The following is a 17596-nucleotide window of genomic DNA, read 5'->3' on the forward strand; positions in this document are numbered from 1 at the left end:
CATGCAAATCACACGTGCTCTACGATGACTCTGTGGACTTGGCAGCATTCTCTTGGACAACTGTTGACGACGTTGCTTTCTTCCAGACACGCACACACTGCATACAGGTACACACAAACACACACAAATGCGTGCATGCACACACACGTATACACAAACACACGAACACGTATACACACGCGATACCTGCGTGCATGCACACAGAAGCACGTACACACAAACACACTGATGAGCTGAAGGGAGACCCCAGGAAGGGTTGTCACAGATGAGGTGGCACCTGGAGCTGCTTGCTACCTGAGTCTAGGACACCCAGGTTAATCCTCCGCCTATCCTGTCAACTCACTGTGTGACTGACCTTCAGCAAGATCCTTAACCTCTCTGGTAATCACTTTTATGCTCCTACCCAGGGTCTGGGATTGGGACTGAGGATACAACCTAGAGAGGTCATCAGAACTCATGACAAACTTTGCTTCATCTGCTATTCCAGTGCAGAATATTAAGTACCTCCTCCCTCTTAATAGTAAGTACCTACTGTATAATCCACCAGGTACTGTAAAATCCACCAGGTATGCAAAAACATGCCAGCTGTGCTCCCTGCCTCCTAGGAGCTCAGAGTCTAGCTGGAAACAAGTTGTACACACACAAAACAGCTGAATAACCACAAGAGACCTTAGATGCTTTGGTGCCAAAATAAATTATCCAGACAGTAAATCCAGGAGTTCAGGGGAGAGAAGGTGAGGGAGGAACACACTGGGAAAGCCTTAGTCGGGAGGCAGCACTTGAAATGAACTCTGAGGGTGAGTGGGGTCTCTCCAGGCAGAGGGAAGGGGAAGGCATCACAGGGTCGAGTCAGGGAGTGAGCCATGTCTGGGGAGAAAGGGAGGGGCCTGGCCAGGCTGCAAGCTGCAGCTGCAGAGTGAGATATGATTGGCCCAGTGGAGCCCACTGCCCACCTGATGAGGTGTCTTGACCACCCAAAAGCCCAAGATCCGTAGTAGCTACTCAAGAAGTTTGAATTAAATAACCAAGTGAAGCCCTTAGTCCATCAGACACCTCCCCCTGTTTACCCAGCTGCCTCATCTGGCCGGCTGCCCAGGTAGGTCACCCAAGCATGGAGCCAGGCCCTGGGCACCGCCAAATGTATCCTAATGGCCCCAATATGTGCGGCCAGCCTGGGTGGGAGGGGGTAGAGCTGGAAGGCAGGGTCTTCTGATTGACTGGCAGGTGAGGGGCATTTGGGGGCTCAACAGCTACTTAGAAGGAGAGAAGCTCTCAGCCCACGGATGGATTCTCTCCAAAGACAGGTCTGGGGAGCAGGGCCGGGGTCAGCAGGCGGGGCCGAGAGCCAGCTGTCCAGAGAGCGAGTGGCTGTCGTGGGGGCCAGTGTGGCGTGGAGCCCGTTGCTCCAGCAGATCTTGAGTGAGATTTTGCTCTCAGACTGTGAGTGGGGGCATGCCACCTGACCTAGCAAATGGGGTCACAGGGAGACAGGACCTTTGGTCCCTCCAGCGGGAGCACAGTGCAGGTGGTACGGAAGGGGCCATGGTTAGGACAATTAAATCCCAGAGCTCAGGGACTTCCCTGGGGGTCCAGTGGTAAAGAATCCGCCTTCCAATGCAGGGGATGCAGGTTCGATCCCTGGTCGGGGAACTAAGATCCCACATGCCGCGGGGCAACTAAGCCCGCCCGCCACAACTACTGAGCTCAACAAGAGAGCCTGCGTGCCGCAAACTACACAGCCCATGCACTCTGGAGCCCATATGCCACAACTAGAGAGAGAAAACCCGCACGTCACAGCTAGAGAGAAGCCCGTGCGCCACAAAGAAGACCCCGCGTGCTGCAACTAAGACCTGACGCAGCCAAAAAAAAAAAAAAAAAAAAAAAGCCCAGGGCTCAGACCCTCCTCCTGACTAAGTGGATCTCCCACTTTCTGCTCCCAAGTCCAGTCTGTTTCAGAAAGCCATGGTCAGTGAACCTGCCTCCCTGTCACTCTGCAGTCTGCGCAGTTGTCCATCCTTGGATTGGATAAAGATGGTAAGCACAGGCCACACTGGTGCGATGCTCTGTGGGTTCCCAGGCCCAACGTGTGTCCCACCTTGTACCATCCACACAACAGCCCCCCCACCCTCGTTTTGCAGATGAGCAAAAGTGGTCAAAAGATGATTAATGACCAGCACAAAGTCATAGGGCAGGGAGAGCCAGGGAGTGGGACCCAATCCCCCCTTACTCTGAGTCCAGTAATACTAGGCTGTCAGGATCCAAGAGTGCAGTGAGGGGCCTGTGAACCCAGACACGGGGATGGACTGAATATGTAATGTGTCTTCTTACATATATAAAATTATATTTCACATGAACGTAGATGTATGAATAAAGAATGAGTTTGAAAGCATAACTGAGGTGCATGTATAACGGGTGAATTTTACGGCATATAAATTATACATCAAAAAAAAGCTGCCAGAAACAAAAATTAATAAAATAGTGAAAGCACTATAGCTTTTGCTATCATGTATTTACTTAATTAGTGAATGCTTAAAGTACAACTACTACCAGGCGTGTGGAGGAGGGGTGTTCTCACCGTTTCCTGGTGTTGTCTACAGGGCTTACGACAGTCTGCACCTGAGGGCTCACAGATACACACAGACACACACAGACACACACACTCACCCCCCAGCGCACCAACCAAGAGCCTCATCAGAAGGATGGTGCGGGCTCCCCCCAGGCCTGTGTCACTGCCCTCGTAAAGGGGTGGCGGCAAAGCCTGGAGCTGCAGCGCGCCCAGCCAGCCTCCAGGAGGCAGTGGGACCCAAGAAGCAGGTAGAAAGGAGGGCCTGGCACTCTCCGCCCTTCCCCCACCCCCGCCTTCCCTCTCTGTCCTCACTGCACACACTTAGGGGCAATGCCTGTTCCCTTCCAAGGCTCCGGTATCCCCCATGATCCATGGGAAAAAAGTCCTCCCCCAGACAGCCAGGCCTGTCCAAGTTACTAAATTGGAAGCTGGGAATGTTCTGCAAACGCAGGACGAGGACACAGAGACTCAATCTTAGCAACACCGTTGCCCCAGGGACCAGAGCCGTGATCACAGCCACTGCAGCTGCAAAGGGACAGGGTGGGAGCCAACTTCTGCTAGTGCCCTCCACGGGCCCTGCACTGCTACTACCTTCCTCCCAGGAGTTCATTTCCTCCCTGCTCACACCAAACAAGGGAGGGATGTGGGCTTCCTTGACGGCAGGGAAACTGAGGCTCTGAGGTGTGGCGACTTGATGGAGGTCACACCGCTCACTTGGAAAGGTGCTGAGCAAGGTGCATCTGCACGTCCCTCCACACCTCTCCATGCTGCTGCCCCCGCCACACACCCAGACAGCCCACACAGACTCACACAAGCCCATCAGGCTGCCAGGTAGTCCCTTCTCTGGTCTAGACTGCATCCTCCCTCCTGTTCACGAAGGTCAAGGCCCAGTGGGGGCTTCTGCGAGTGGAGACCAGGCAGCCTGAGCTTCTCCCACCCAGAGGCCCCAGGCTCTTCTCTGTGCTGACGCTAACTGTAAATCTCCCATCTCCCATCTCCCAACGCTTTCCCTCCCCTTAGCCCGTCAGCTTGGAGTAACTGGGCCCCAGGTAAGCTGCTCAATACTTCCCAGCCCCAGGACCCCCCTGAAACCCAGAGCACCTCCATCCACTAACCCTTAAAGTGCTCATGGTGTGCACAACACTGCTAAGAGGTGGGGTCGAACCTGAACGCAGGAGGCCGGCCAGCTCGGAGACTTTGCACCTGGGTGACCTCAGACAAGTACTTTAACCTTGCTGGTTCCCAGTGGCCTCTTCTGTTAAACAGGGTAACACCTCCTTGTGACGACGCTGCCCTGCCAGATATAGGAGTTAAAGCCTGTGAAAACACCCAGGCCAGAGTCCTGCTCAGGTGGCAGCAGTCCTCACATGTGGCAGGACAGAGTGCCTGCAAGGTCGAAGCTAAGCACCACGTGTGGGCAGACACCAGAAGGGCCCCAGGAGCTCAAACCAGCTGAGGTCAGTGGGCCAGTGGGGAGGAGGCAGTGGGAGGAGAACTCCCGTGGAAGGCATCTCCGGCCAGGGCGGCGTGAGCAAAGGAGCAGAGGAAGGCACGTGCAGGGCACACTCCAGGACCAAGGATCAAGTGTCTGCCCTGGTCGGAGGGTGGGAGGGACCACTGGCGAGCAAGGCTGCCAGGTAGGCGGGGCCCAGCCAGAATGGCCTTGACTCCGCTCCACGACTTGACTCAGGCTGGACTTGCCTCTGCCCATGATGCTGCCATTGAGGCTTCTGGGGGCAGCGAGGAGATGTGCGAAGCAGTATATTAGGAAGATGAATCTGCTGCAGTAGTGGCAGTGTGCAGATGGCTTGGGGAGACAAAGAGATGGAGACCAATCAGGGGATACTGCAGCGGTCCAGGCGCGAGGCCTGAGAGCCGGCTCTGGCAGAAGGGGATGTGCCTTTTGCAGGGAATGTGCAAGGCGGGGACAAGCCAGACCAGACCTGAGGGGAGGCCTATACGAGTCACCCCAACCCTGCCAAGCTCCACCTTTGCCCCCCATCTCCTCAGCTGCCACCTGTTCCACGGACCCTGAAATCTCTGCTCCCCAATTCTAACTCCTCAGCTCACCTCACCTCTGCCTTTGACAGTCCTGCCTGCTGATCCCACAGCCAAAAGAGGTGGTCCAGGGCTTCCCTGGTGGCACAGTGGTTGAGAATCTGCCTGCTAATGCAGGGGACACGGGTTCGAGCCCTGGTCTGGGAAGATCCCATATGCCGTGGAGCAGCTGGGCCCGTGAGCCACAATTACTGAGCTTGTGCATCTGGAGCCTGTGCTCCGCAACAGGAGAGGCCGCGACAGTGAGAGGCCTGCACATTGCGATGAAGAGTGGCCCCCGCTTGCCACAACTGGAGAAAGCCCTCGCACAGAAACGAAGACCCAACACAGCCATAAATAAATAAATAAATAAATAAATAAATAAATAAATAAATAAATAAATAAAAGAGGTGGTCCAGGTGGGCCACAGTGATGGGGTGAGGGTCACTGGGTCAGTGGGACCTCCCCCCTCCTCCTCCTCCTCCAAGGAGGTGTGGGAAATCAGGGGACGCCTGGGCGGCAGGAGGTTTCTAGGAGACCTCACAGGCCTCATCATACAGATCGTGGCCTTGTTCTTCGCCGTCCCACTGGAAGCACTCTAGCTTGGAACGTTGCCTCTCAGCACGTCCTTCTAGCCCCTCATGCCCGCTGGGCCCATTGTCAGGTGTCACTGTGCTCCAGTGCCTCGTAACCAGTGGTACTTTAGCCCCTCACCATGGTCTCCTGCCAGCTCCCCAGAGCTACCCCAAGGGAACACACAAGCCAAGTAAGTGCAAGGCACCCACAGTGCTCGCTCGGCTTGCAGACAGTCAACCCAAAGCTTCTGTGACTTAAAATTTTGGATCTGTGGCCCTTGCCCCTCACTCGCCTGCACAGTCTCTCGGCCCAGTTGTGGTGGACCATCTAAAGGCTGCCCTCAGGCCACAGACCTCAGAGGGCTCCTGTCTTGCCAGCTCCAGCCCAGGTAAGTCGCCACCCCCTCTGCCTCTCTGCTGCAGCTGTCGAATTGCTGAGCTTCGCTAGTCACGAACCTGTGCTGACTGGACAGGGGAATAACCTGCTGGGGGACCAAGGGCTGCTCCGTGCCGGTATTCATCTTCCTCTATTGTTGGATCTCCATCTTTCACCCCCAAGAGCTGCCTCAGACCCTTTCCCTCTCCACGGCCCCCATCCCCACTCCCAACCTGGCCTCCTGCTTCATGGGGCTCCACTTCCCTCCCCCAGACAGCCCTGTGTCCTGCAACCTACTCATCTCTCTTCCCTCCTGGAAGGGAGCCAGCCCCTCCTCCACCCGCACCTCCACCCCACACCCGCCCGCCATGCTCCCCTGGACTCCATTTCATTCCATCAATTGTCCCTGTTTCCCTCACTTCTCCAATATCCCTTCCCCTACCTAAAAGCAGAAACCTTCGCATGGATCCAGGCCTATTCACGCCTGAACTCCAGGCCCCACCACTCCAGCTCTCTCCAAGAACCCTCTTCCCAGCCCTCCTCTTCTGGATGCCTGGGCAGTACCTGAGCCTGCTTCAGGCCCCTCCTGCCTGATGACTACCTCCCTCTACTTCCCTGACCCTGTGCCGGCCACCTCCTGCCCTCTTAGGGCTCTTCTCCCTCTCCCGCTGCCTTTCTTCCCTCAGGCCAACATTCCTGAGTTCAGCAGAACCCACTTCCTCCCTGGGCTGCCCCCCTCCTCCATCTCCCACCTCTCCAGATGTCACTGAGGTGTGGACGACGCAAAACAATCTCCTTCCGAGCCTTGGCTCCTCACCCAGAGAGCCAACCTGCCTGATAGCGTTCCCAGGATGGCCCACGGCCAGCTCAAGGGCGGCAAGTCCAAAACAAACCCTCTCACCTCCTCTCCCAAACCTGCTCCTTTCCCGACTTCCCAGCTCCATCCCTCTCCAGGATTCAGTTTTGAATAACCTAGGAGTTATCTAGGATTTATGCCTGACCTTCATCCCTCTAGTAGCAGGTGCCCCGGGCCCACAGACCTTGGCAATGGAATGGCTGTGCCCCCACCCACTCATTCTATTCCCCCTCTGCCGTACTGGGGGCCCTCATTGCCTCTGATCTGAACGATAGAAATAGCCTCCGGGTCCCTCCCCCAAACCAGCCCACACCTAACTGGAAGCTCCAGCTTCAACAGCACTGCTGGACTCACTTCACTGCCGCTCAGACAGCTCGGGGTGGGGCGGGGGAGGCAACACAACCGTCCTTCAGAGCATCCTGTGCCTCCCTGGGCATTCCCAGCCCAGGCTGCCAGAATCCCCTCCGGTCCCTCCGCCGGAACCCTCTGCTCCTGGCCTCAGCTACCAATCCCACTTATCTTTCAAGGCCACCCTCAAAAGCCACCTCCTTCAGGAAGCCCTCCGAAATCCCCCATCTGGGTGTAAGCATCTGTCCTCTGTCCCCAGAAGTCTCCCTTATGGCATTTGGCGTAATCATCCATGAAGCAGAATGACTTTTCTGCTGGAACCTAAGTTTCTTGGGTGCTCCTGGCACTGCCCCCACCCCCATTCTATTATTCTATTCTAACGTGCTGTGCACAGGAGGTGCTCCCCATGTTTGCTGAATTGGGGGAGTCTTAGAGCCAGATGACACCTGGAGGAATGTGAGCACCCCTTTTGCTGGCCATCTCCAAAACAGCACCCTTCTCCCTCCCACATCTGGAGAAACTTTGAAAGTCTGGGGCCAGGGCAACTGTAAAAGATCATCCCCCCAAGTCTTGCTTGGCCCCCAGCCCCAGCTCCTCTGCCTGGAGGCCAAGGACTCCTGGGAGGCCCAAGGAATAGGACAGGTGTCTGTAAACCCCTGTCCTCGAAGGCCACACTGGGGTATCCATGCCTGTGTCTATCTTCTGGGAAAAGGGTCCCAGCTTTCAGCAGAATCCAAAAGGAGCCTGTGAATCCCCTCAGAGTTAAGACCTACCACATCTGGACTCTCCCCCACTCTCCCCCACCCCCAGCTTCCCTTGCCTTGAACAGCTGACTTCACTCACTTATAAATAGAAACCCTCCCTGGACATGTATCTAGAGTGACAGGATGGGGAAACAAGCAGAATCATCACCTGCCCTGTCCTCTCCTGGCCTGACAGGCTGTGTATTTTGGACCCTCCCTCTCTCTTCTCTGCAGGCCAGGAGACCAATGGGCTGTGTGCCCTACCCACCTCCCCACATGCTGTTGTCCCTCTTCTAGAATATGAGGTTGGCCCCTGCCCTCAGCAGCCCCAGACCAGGAAGGGGGTGATTAGGAAGCTCCTGTGTCCTTAAGACCCCATTCTCCTGGAGGGGCCTTGCCCCCGCGCATACTCAGCCAGAGACAGGTTCCAGGAGACAACCTCTCTTCCGTGCTCCAACGGCACGCTGGATGTCCCACAGGCACCTTGTACGCAATGTCCTGCAGCCCAACTCTGCACAAGCCGCAGTGCTCCCCCCTGAAGCAGAAACCTGGGTGTCATCCTCGCCGCCTCCTCCCCACAGATATCCAACTGGTATTGAGTTCTACAGATTCAGCCACCTGCCAGCTCTCCCCAGCTCTCTTCTCTCTGTCTCCCGGGACAGAGATGTATGAACTGGCCAGACCACTGCAGTAGTCCTCTGGTGGGCCTCCCTGCCTCCTGTCTCCCTCTCCCTTCTACTCCCCACGTGGCTTCCGGAGGCCTTTTCATAAAACACAAACACATATCATCCACCTGCTTAAAACCTTTTTTGGGAACCTGTCACCTTCAGGATAAAATAAATCCAAACTCCTTCCTATGCCTCTCAGGATCTAGCTCTGAGTTTTTTCCAAACTCGTCTCTTGTTACTTGCCCATCCCAGCCCCCACCCAGTGCCCTATTCATTCTGAACTCCTTACAAATCTCTTCGTTTTTGTGTCTGGTGCCTCTGGCCCTCCCCCATGCTGTGCCCTACCCTCTACCCTTCACTAGCTACTTCCCACTCTCCATTCAAACTCAGCTCTTAGGCCATGTCCTACTGAAGCCCTCCTTGAATCCTTTCCCCAGTCTGGGTCATGGGCTACTCCTCTGCGCATCCTTTCCAAGCACGTATTACATCAAGTTAGTGTGACTGTTTACTTGTCGCTGAGGTCTTTGAGAGGAAGGACAGAGTGCCCCGGCCCAGTGTTGTACTGGAGCGTCTGGCTGTGCACCTCTCTTCCCAACTCCACATGCAGTGACATCACATTGGTAGCTTGAAATCAGCCATAGTGGAAGCATTTACACCATGGAAATTGGCAAATACTGTAAACACCACAAATCAGGACATTTTTTTCTTTTTAAAGGGCTGGTTATTAAACATTTATCAGCATGCCACTGCTTAGGCCCAACTCTGATGCACAGAAAATGTGTGTGGAATGTATGTATGGATGGATGGATGGACGGGTGGATAGTTCACAAGTTCCCTGTTCCAGGCACTGCCCCCTAGTGGATGGGGCACACACAACCCCCCCCCTCCATCAGATCACATTTCCGATCTGAAGTTATATTCTTGCTCCCTCCTCAGAGTCCTGTGCCTTTGTCCTCCTCACCAGCCTCTCTGCACAAACTAGCCCTGCCACTTCTCCGCCAGCTGGTGGGTTAAGGGGTGGGGAAAGCAGGAGAGTGTGGACAGCATGGGGCCCACCTCGGGTAGGGTGGGGTATGACAAAACGGATGCCACCTTGGTCAAGAGGTTGGCAGAGAGCAGCAGGAGGATCACTGCTCTAGACAGGAAAACCGAATGATGGGTAAGATAGGTGACGGTGGGAGAGGACAGGTCTGGAAAGGGCACCAGCAACGGGCTGGGCTCCTCCCCCAGGGAAGCACCAGCAACACCCTCTCCAGTGTCCAACTGTCTGATCAACACCAAGATCGATGGATACAACTGCCTCACTAAGAGCACTGCAGGGAAACCATGAGCCTCTGGCCCTCGCCTCTGAGCATCTGCAGACGCTCTTCCTTGCTGTGTCTCTCAGCTCTCTTGCTCAACTGGCTCCTCCTCTCCTTCATCTGAGGCTCCATTGGAGCCTCTGTCTCCTGGTCCCTGCCCCATCTATCCTTGTTTGCATCAGGGTCTTGGTCTGTCTTTGGCTCCCTCTCCATATCTGTCTCTGTCACCCCTACATCTCTGTGCCTCCACCTGTCTCTGTCTCCTCCCCCTGAGTCTCCATCTCCCTCTCTATATCTCTGACCTTCTTGTCTCTGTGTCTCTGCCTTCTTATCTTTTTATCTCTCTGCCCCTGGGTCTCCATCTTGCTCTCTGTGCCCCCATCTCCCTATCTCTGTCTCTCTCTCCCTTTCTCTTTCGGTCTCCCTCTGTGTCTCCACATCCCCCTCTGTGTCTCTGTCTTTCAGCCTCCACGTCTCCTTGCACCCTTCCCTGCCCCCCTCAGCCTGCTCAGGCTCAGGGACCCAGATGGCGGGACATTCACGCCGCAGTGCCTGCAAGCACAGGGCCACGGCTGCTTCTGGGATTTTCTACCGCTCGCAGCCCCTGCCTGCCGGTGCCGCAGTCAGTCCTCTGCCTGGCCTGCTGGTGACTCTCACTCACCCCTATGGGGCCCTCGGCAACCAGGTATTGGGACAAACTCCTCCCTGGAGCAGACATTGTGCCACCACTGAGTGGGGACTCCCTGCTGCTGAGGACTTGGGAGGCTGTGTCCCCCCCTTTCCTCAGGAACTTGCATAAGGAGATGTTGCAGGCACCGTGACTGATTGCTATTACTTCTTCCCCAAGGGGGTGTCCTTCTTGATGTCTAACTGAAAGCCTTCTTGCTGCAGCTTCATCTGCCCTCAGTCTCTGTGACTCAGCTTCTTTCCAGCACAGTCAAAGCCTCCACCAGCAGCCGAGGAGGTGTCCCCGGGGGGAGGGGCATCTGACCACGGCCAGAACTGGGGTAAGGGAGAGGAGGCTGAGATTCAGGCTCGGGAGCTGGCGTGATGGGAGCTTAGGAGCTGCCGCCACCTGGATCGCGGCAGCAGAAAATGCCGCCACAACCAGCCCGACAGAGCAGAGCACCTCTCCCCAGGAGGCTGGCTGAGCAGGCGTGAGCCACACACACCCACGCCCCATGCGCCCAGACACAACACGCCCACCAAAGTGCCATACTCCCCACCTGCTGACCCTGCAGCCGGTGTCCTGCCCCGCTTCCACCTCACCTCCATAGGAAAGGAACAGGGTATAGCCGGCAGGGTGGGGGTCATAGAGGCAAAAGGAAGGGGCGTCAACATGGTTGATGGCGATGGAGGAGGGGCTGGGGTGCACCCGGCTGGACAGGGCAATTGGGGTAGGAGCTGAGTGGGGTGGACGGTAAGGGAATTCAGAACCCCCTGAAAAGTGAACATCTCACGTTTGCTCCAGCCGGGCTTGGACCTAGGATACCCAGCCTCGACCCAGACCCACTCCCCGCACTGCCCCGTGGCCACGCCCAGCGGAGCCCAGGCCCCGCCCCATGGTTGCCCCACCCCTGCCACAGCCGTGCGTGCGTGCGTGCGTGCGTGCGTGCGTGCGTGCGCGCCCACTCCACACCTCTGGCTCCACGTGCCTGTACCTGTTGGGTTGGGGCAGTACCTGGCTTCGGTCGGCACCAGGGAAGGTCTGGCAGCCCTGACCCTCCCTGAGCCCCAGGACAGTGAGAACACCCAGGGGAGAAGAGCACAGAAGGGCCTGTGAACCGCAGCACCTGCCTGCTGGCCTCCCTCCTTTCCCAAGAATCCGACAAGGGGGTGACCTGGAAGGCCAAACTGGGGGGAAGGGCTGCCTTCTGAAAGGATTCCTGTGGAGGATGAAGCCATGGCCGGTTGTGAGGCCCCATGGTACCTGCTCCCACCTCCAGTGTGGGAGTGGGGTCAGTGGGGTTCGCCAGGCCACCCCTCCCGTTCTTGCACCGCTCTGCGAGAGAAGACAGCCTCCTCCCCCTCAGCCCAGATCCCACTGCCTGCAGCCGTCAGCCCCGCAAAACAAGCCTGCTTCCTCTTCCACATGACAGCCCTTCAAATATTTGAAGACAGCTCGCCTGTCCCTGCTGAGCCTCCTCTTCTCCTGACTAAACATCCAGGTTCTTAGAACGATTCCTCAAGCGCAATGGTTTCAAGTCCCCTCACCATGCTGGGAGCTCTCTTCCACCCAGAGCCGCCCTCCCGGTTCACAGCACGGCTCCCAGAACAGAGGCCAAGAGCAGATGGCCTCCCTCCCTACTCCGCCCGGGGGCAGGCTCCAGCCCTCCACGCCTCACCTCTACCTGCACAGCCCCCTGCTGCCTCCAGTCAATCACACCCCTAATTACTGAGTCAGGTGAATGCCCGGGGGCCCAGCCCACCCCCTGTATGTGACCTGTCCCTCCAAAAAGGCCTTGCCCACGTCTGATGCTCATCACTCATTTAAATCCTTTAAAGCCCACCTCCTCTCAGAAGCCTTCCCAGATCAAACACACCCAGCGCAGACCCTGCCCCTGCCCTGGGCAACCTCCACACTCAGAGACTGTATGACATTCACTGGCTTTCACGCTCCAAAGAGTCCCCACGCATTGGTGCCTCTCCCTCCTGTCCTCCTCCCTGCCGTGCAAGCTAGCAGCATGGAGAGGAAACTGAACACGGGGAGGGAGGGGAGGAAGGTAGAGGGTCCCCAGCCCCAGGGACCATGCCCTTGCCCGTGTCCCTACCTGCTCGTGGTATTCGACGCCCATGCTGAGCGTGTTGACCAGGATAGCGATCATGATTCCCCGACCAAAGTACTTGCTGTCCACAATCTTGCGAAAGGTGTCACAGATCAGCCTCCAGAAGGCTAGCACAGAGTTGGGCTCCACGTCCAGCCCCAGGCTCCGTCGACGCCAACTGTGGGGATTCCGGCGGTCGCCGTGCTGGGCGTCCTGGGTGAACTCATAAACTGCCTCGCTGTCTGAGTCAGGCATCTCGTGGCCGGCGAGCTCCACCTCCCCTGCCCCAGTCCGGACACAGTAGGGACAGCTGTCTGGGCCACAGGCTCCGCTGTCTGCCTTCAAGCAAGGGCTGGAGATCTTGCAAGAGCTTTGGCAGGTGCCTGGGACAGGAGAGTAGAGGTTAGAGACTCCAGGGTTTCCAACTTGGGGTCACCCTTCCCTCAGAGTGTGTATAAAATGAGTGGGGGAGTTTGGGATTCTTTCAATGATGTGGGTGCTAGGCACTTGGTGGGCAGGGGTGCTGAATGACTTGCAATGTGAGCAATCCTGAGCAATAGAATGCCCCCAAACGCCAATAGCATCCCACTGACAGTCACTGCTGGTTGTCCTAGGGTTTGTGCAGTTGACCTAGGAGCCTTCAGGAAGGAGCCTAGACCATCTTTCCTTCCCAGGGAAGCCAGCCCTGCATTAACACTGCTTTAAGTAGCATTTTCCAAGGGATCCTTAAGACACACACCCATACATGTGTATTCATGTATGTTCTCACACCAGACACACACACATGTGCACTAGACACATACTCGCATACACACATGTACTGTGTATATACGCATACAATTTATGAGTCATATATACATGCACAGCCAAACACAAGTGTGCACAGACCCATACATATCACAGGTGCACGTGTGCCAGGCATGTGCATACATGGGCGTGCATACACACCAGGCAAGAGCACCACCCCGTGTGCACGGACACGCACCTATACACATCAGACACGTGTGGACACATGCACACATGAACACCAGACATGTGCATGCAGACGGGCACATACACACACCAGACACCTTCATGCACACACACACACACACACACACACACCCCAGACTGCGCATGTGCACGTACACAGTGACCTATCCCAAGATGCCAACGTCCATTTAAATCCAGCTTTGACCATAGATTGTGAGAGCTGAAAGGAACCTCAGAGACCACCCAGAGAAAGCATGGATGTGAAGACGCCTGGCTCGGGGCCCAGCCCTTCCGCCTGCATGCAGGAGGACATCAGTAAACACCACTGACAGCTATGATGGTCCCAGCCCTGCCTTCTACACAGAAGGAAATAGAACCATGCGTGTGTGCGGCTGGCTGGCGCCCCTTGGCAGGGTAGTAGAAGAGCTGGCACAAGAACCCTTCCCACTGCATTCTGTGATGGCACCTTCCTATCCCAGCCCACATTCCCACATAACAGCCCACAAATATCCCACTTCTCCCACGTGCCACATCCTTCCTGAAACACAGGCCCTGGGCTTCGGCTACAGTGAGTCTGTCTGTGGAGGAGGGTGTGCCACCCATGCCTGACTGGGGGATGCCCCCAGGTGCAAGCATCTCCCTTCCCCACGACACTGGGTGTTCCACCCATCAGCCTAGCAGCCCCTGAGGACTTGCTGCGCCAAGCCCCAGGTCTCCCTATGGGGACGGAGTGACACTCGCGTTTACAAGAGTGCCCTTAGCATGGGGCATGGTGCTTACCACAGTCACACACCATTTCCCCTCTGAACCTGCAGCAAGGACTACAGAGCGTGGGCCTCAGAGTCAGAGGGCCCTGACTCCACCCCTCACCAATGGCACCGCCTCGGGCAAGTCACACAACCTCTGCAAGCCTCCTTTGTCTCATCAGTAAAATGGGGATGATAAGAAAGTTTATCACTTAAACTGATGAGAGGCTCCAGTGGGGTTTTGCCTGAGAAGCATGTGACAGGCACACAGCAAGCCGGCAACAACTGCAAACAGCATAGAGCAGAGCACATAGCCGGTGCTCCTTACATGACAGCTGTTGTTATTATTACAATGTAGGAATTATGATTCCCATTTTAACAGATGAGAAAATTAGGGCTCAAAGAAGCGATGTGACTAGCTGAAGGTCCCAACGCCAGGAGTGGCAGAATGGGAATCCAAGCCCTGTCCTTCTGACTCCAGACGCCCCAGTCCTGGCTAGGATGGGACATCACCCGGTCCCTGGGTGAGGGGCACCAACATGCCCCCACCCAGAGTTCTCACCTGTACTCTGTGTCTCCAGCAGCTTGTGCATAGAGCTGTAGGGCCTGGGTGGGATGTTGAGGCTGGTGAGGGTGGGGGGTCCAGAGGTGGGGGCCACCTCCATTAGCGCCTTCTCTTTCAGCATCTCTGGTGGAGGGCTGGTGTGCATGGTGGGGTACACCTTCCCACTGCCCACAGTCCTGCCCGATGCTTCCGATGGCGACCTGGGAGGGGGTGCCTGGCAGCGGACTGGTTCCAAGTGGCAGTCAGCATGGTAGAAGCTGTGCACAGACTCTGCACCCCCTGGAGGGCCCCCGGAGAGGGAGAGTGTCGAGGGTGGTGGCAGCATGAGCCGGCGAGATCCATTAGGATCCTTGTCCTGGATCTGTGGGCTGGCCCGGGGGACCCGTAGCGTCCCGTTGCCCAGGTGGTAGTGGTGGTGATGGTGGTGGTGATGGTGCACCAGGTGGTGGACGGACGGACGGCGGTGGGAGCGGGAGCAGCTGCCGCTGGGCTGGGGTTCCTGGCTCCCGCGGGGAGCTGGGCTGCTCAGCAGCCCGGCCCGCACGCCCACTGCCCGGGAGACCTGGGCCAGCCTTCGGGCTGCTTTCCGGAGGATGTACACGAGGTACTTGAGCAGCTCCTCATAGCAGCTGCCCGGCTCGGAGAAGCTGGCCAGGGTGCTGGCGTTGGAGAGGAACCGCACGCGCTGCTCCCGCATCAGCTGGCTTTCCCGCTGCTTGGTCTCTGAGAACTGCGTGGCAATCACCACCAGGCACAGGTTGATCATGAAGAAGGAGCCCACCTATTGGGTGGGGACAACAAGAGGGGACAGCCTGAAGGAAAGGGAACCACAGTGCCAGCCACCGCGTACCGAGTGCTCCCTGTGTGCCAGGCGCTGGGCTCAATAATTGTCCAAGCATCATCCTGTTTTGTTCTCATAACAATCTCAAGAGGTGACACCTTTATTGTCTCCATCTGACAAGTGAGGAAACTGGGGCTCAGAGAGCTTGAGGAATTTGCCCATGATCATTCAGCTAATGCACAGCAAAGCTTAGACTTGAACCAGCCTCTATGGAATTCCAAGGCATTGCTATTGATCATGAGGTTATCTGGCAAGGATATCTCCCAAACTCCCTGCCCCTAAACATGCCCATCCTCCGAGATTCTGAGCACCCCCTCCCCAATTCCCATTAGTAGTTACAGAAGGCTGTGGAATGAATGCTATCTCGGGGACATGGGGTTTTCACATTGGGTTGAGCTTTTGAGATCTTGGCAAAAACATTGTTCACAAAACTCCTGCTTCTAGTCCCAAGTCTAGCCGCGTAAGCTGGAGCGAGACCCTTAATCATGGGACCTCAGTATCCTCATGACCATTGGCCTTGGCCTTTCCCCTCCCCCAGCTGGGTAGTGGGCTGAACCCTGAACCCTGCAGACTAGCCAGGTTGCCACTCTGACTTGGCCACACTCCCCCATCTCCACCTCCATGCCTCAGTTTCCCCCGGGGTTCTGGGATGGCAATTGCTTGGATAACAATCCAGAATGAAGGTAATGAATATTTATGGTGACAAAGCAGATTTTTTTTTTCTAGCTTGTGTCCTAGTAATTATGATAATTAGCTTCACTAGTGTGATTCCAGAGAGCTGTTTGGAAAGATTTTTCATGGGGTGTGTGGGAGGGTGGAAACAAGGCCCCTTACCTCTCTGTCTGCTTCCTTCCCACTCCCCAAGCCCAGGGAGAGCTGAATGGTGAAAAGATCCCGTGAAAAGTTCACGAGACCACTTCCCAGAGGTGCTGGCCTTGCCACCCAGGTGATGGTGGGGGGAAGGGAACAGGCCCCCACCCTTCCATACCAGGGATGGTTGGGGGTGGGGCGCTGTTCTTTCTCAGGGACACCTCTCACTCACCGAGAGGTCTTTATTCTGACCCTCTGGAGCCTGCCTAAGTCCTGAGTAGATCTTAGTCTCTTTCTCTCAATATCTGTCCCTCTGTCTGGCTCTGTCATTGGCCTCTTGGTGACATGGAAAAAGGGCTGGATTTGGAGTCGGCAGCCTGGGGTTGAATTCTCAGCTCCAGCGACCGAGCCTTCTGAAGCTCAGAGTTCTTATTTAGGAGATGAGGCCACAGTCCCTGAACCTGCCACCTCACAGGGGGCTCTGAGGATTAAGCAGGCATCAGATGTGACAGCGCACTTCAGCAGCGACGCTCAGCCCAGCAAGACTAAGCCACAGCACATGCAAAGCACCTGACGGGGTCAGACAAATGAGGAAATGTCAGCTTCCTCATTTGTAAAATGGAGACAACAACAGGATCTTGGTGAGGATTAAATGCACCAGCACATAAAAAAGTGCTCAGAGCAGGGACTGGCACATAGTAAGTGCTCAATAAATATTAGCTATTAAGTTGTAGCAATTAAATGATTAATCATGAATGATAGTGATTAAATATTGCTACTTTTTGCCTCTGTCTTCTGTCCTCATAAAGTCTTGGAACTTCTGAGCTGGAACAAGAGATCACGCAGTGTTTCTCAACACCGAATGATGGGAATTTGGGTGGAACAATTCTTTGTTTGCAGGACTGTCATTTCAGGGTGTCTATTATCTACACCCTACCCCCCCAGCAAAATGCCGATAGTGCTCCCCTAGTTCTTGTAAAAAACAGGACCACCCTTTGCCGTTGCCAAATGCCCCCTGGGAGAGGCGGCATCACCCTGGGTTGAGGACCACCCATTTTAATGATGAAGAAACAGATGCCCAGGGTGGGGCTGGGGGGCCTCATAGGGAATGACTTGCCCAAGATTTTAAGTGGTAGTAAGTGATAGGCCTTGACCTTGGATTTCCTCCTGACTCCTCATGACAGGTGCCTTCTGCCTGTGTCTCTATGGGACTTTTCCTGAGAGCTAGAGCTTCAGACCAAGCAAGTCCCCTCTCTGGACCCCCCCCCACATGTTTCCCCAGGATCCCCCATCCCCACAGGGGCCTGAGGAATCACTCACGATGATGAGGAGGATGAAGTAGATGAAGTTGTAGAAGGAGTGAGCATCCATCACAAAGTACATGATGTCGACCCAGCCCTCCAGCGTGATGACCTGGGGAGGTTGCA

General features: G+C 55.9%; 1 protein-coding gene across 14 annotated transcripts in view; it reads right to left on the bottom strand.

Annotated features, from left to right (window-relative positions):
• CACNA1G (calcium voltage-gated channel subunit alpha1 G) overlaps positions 1–17596 on the bottom strand; it is a 63009-nt gene that overhangs the window by 33702 nt on the left and 11711 nt on the right. For all 14 annotated transcript variants that reach the window (XM_036837223.1, XM_036837228.1, XM_036837230.1 and 11 more), the window contains 3 exons: positions 17490–17582; positions 14516–15299; positions 12242–12618 (listed from right to left, as the gene is read on the bottom strand). In XM_036837223.1, coding sequence (XP_036693118.1) covers positions 12242–12618; positions 14516–15299; positions 17490–17582 — 1254 coding nt within the window. The remainder of the gene's footprint in view (positions 1–12241; positions 12619–14515; positions 15300–17489; positions 17583–17596) is intronic.

The sequence above is a fragment of the Balaenoptera musculus genome, chromosome 20 (assembly GCF_009873245.2).
Source record: "Balaenoptera musculus isolate JJ_BM4_2016_0621 chromosome 20, mBalMus1.pri.v3, whole genome shotgun sequence".
NCBI lineage: Eukaryota > Metazoa > Chordata > Mammalia > Artiodactyla > Balaenopteridae > Balaenoptera > Balaenoptera musculus.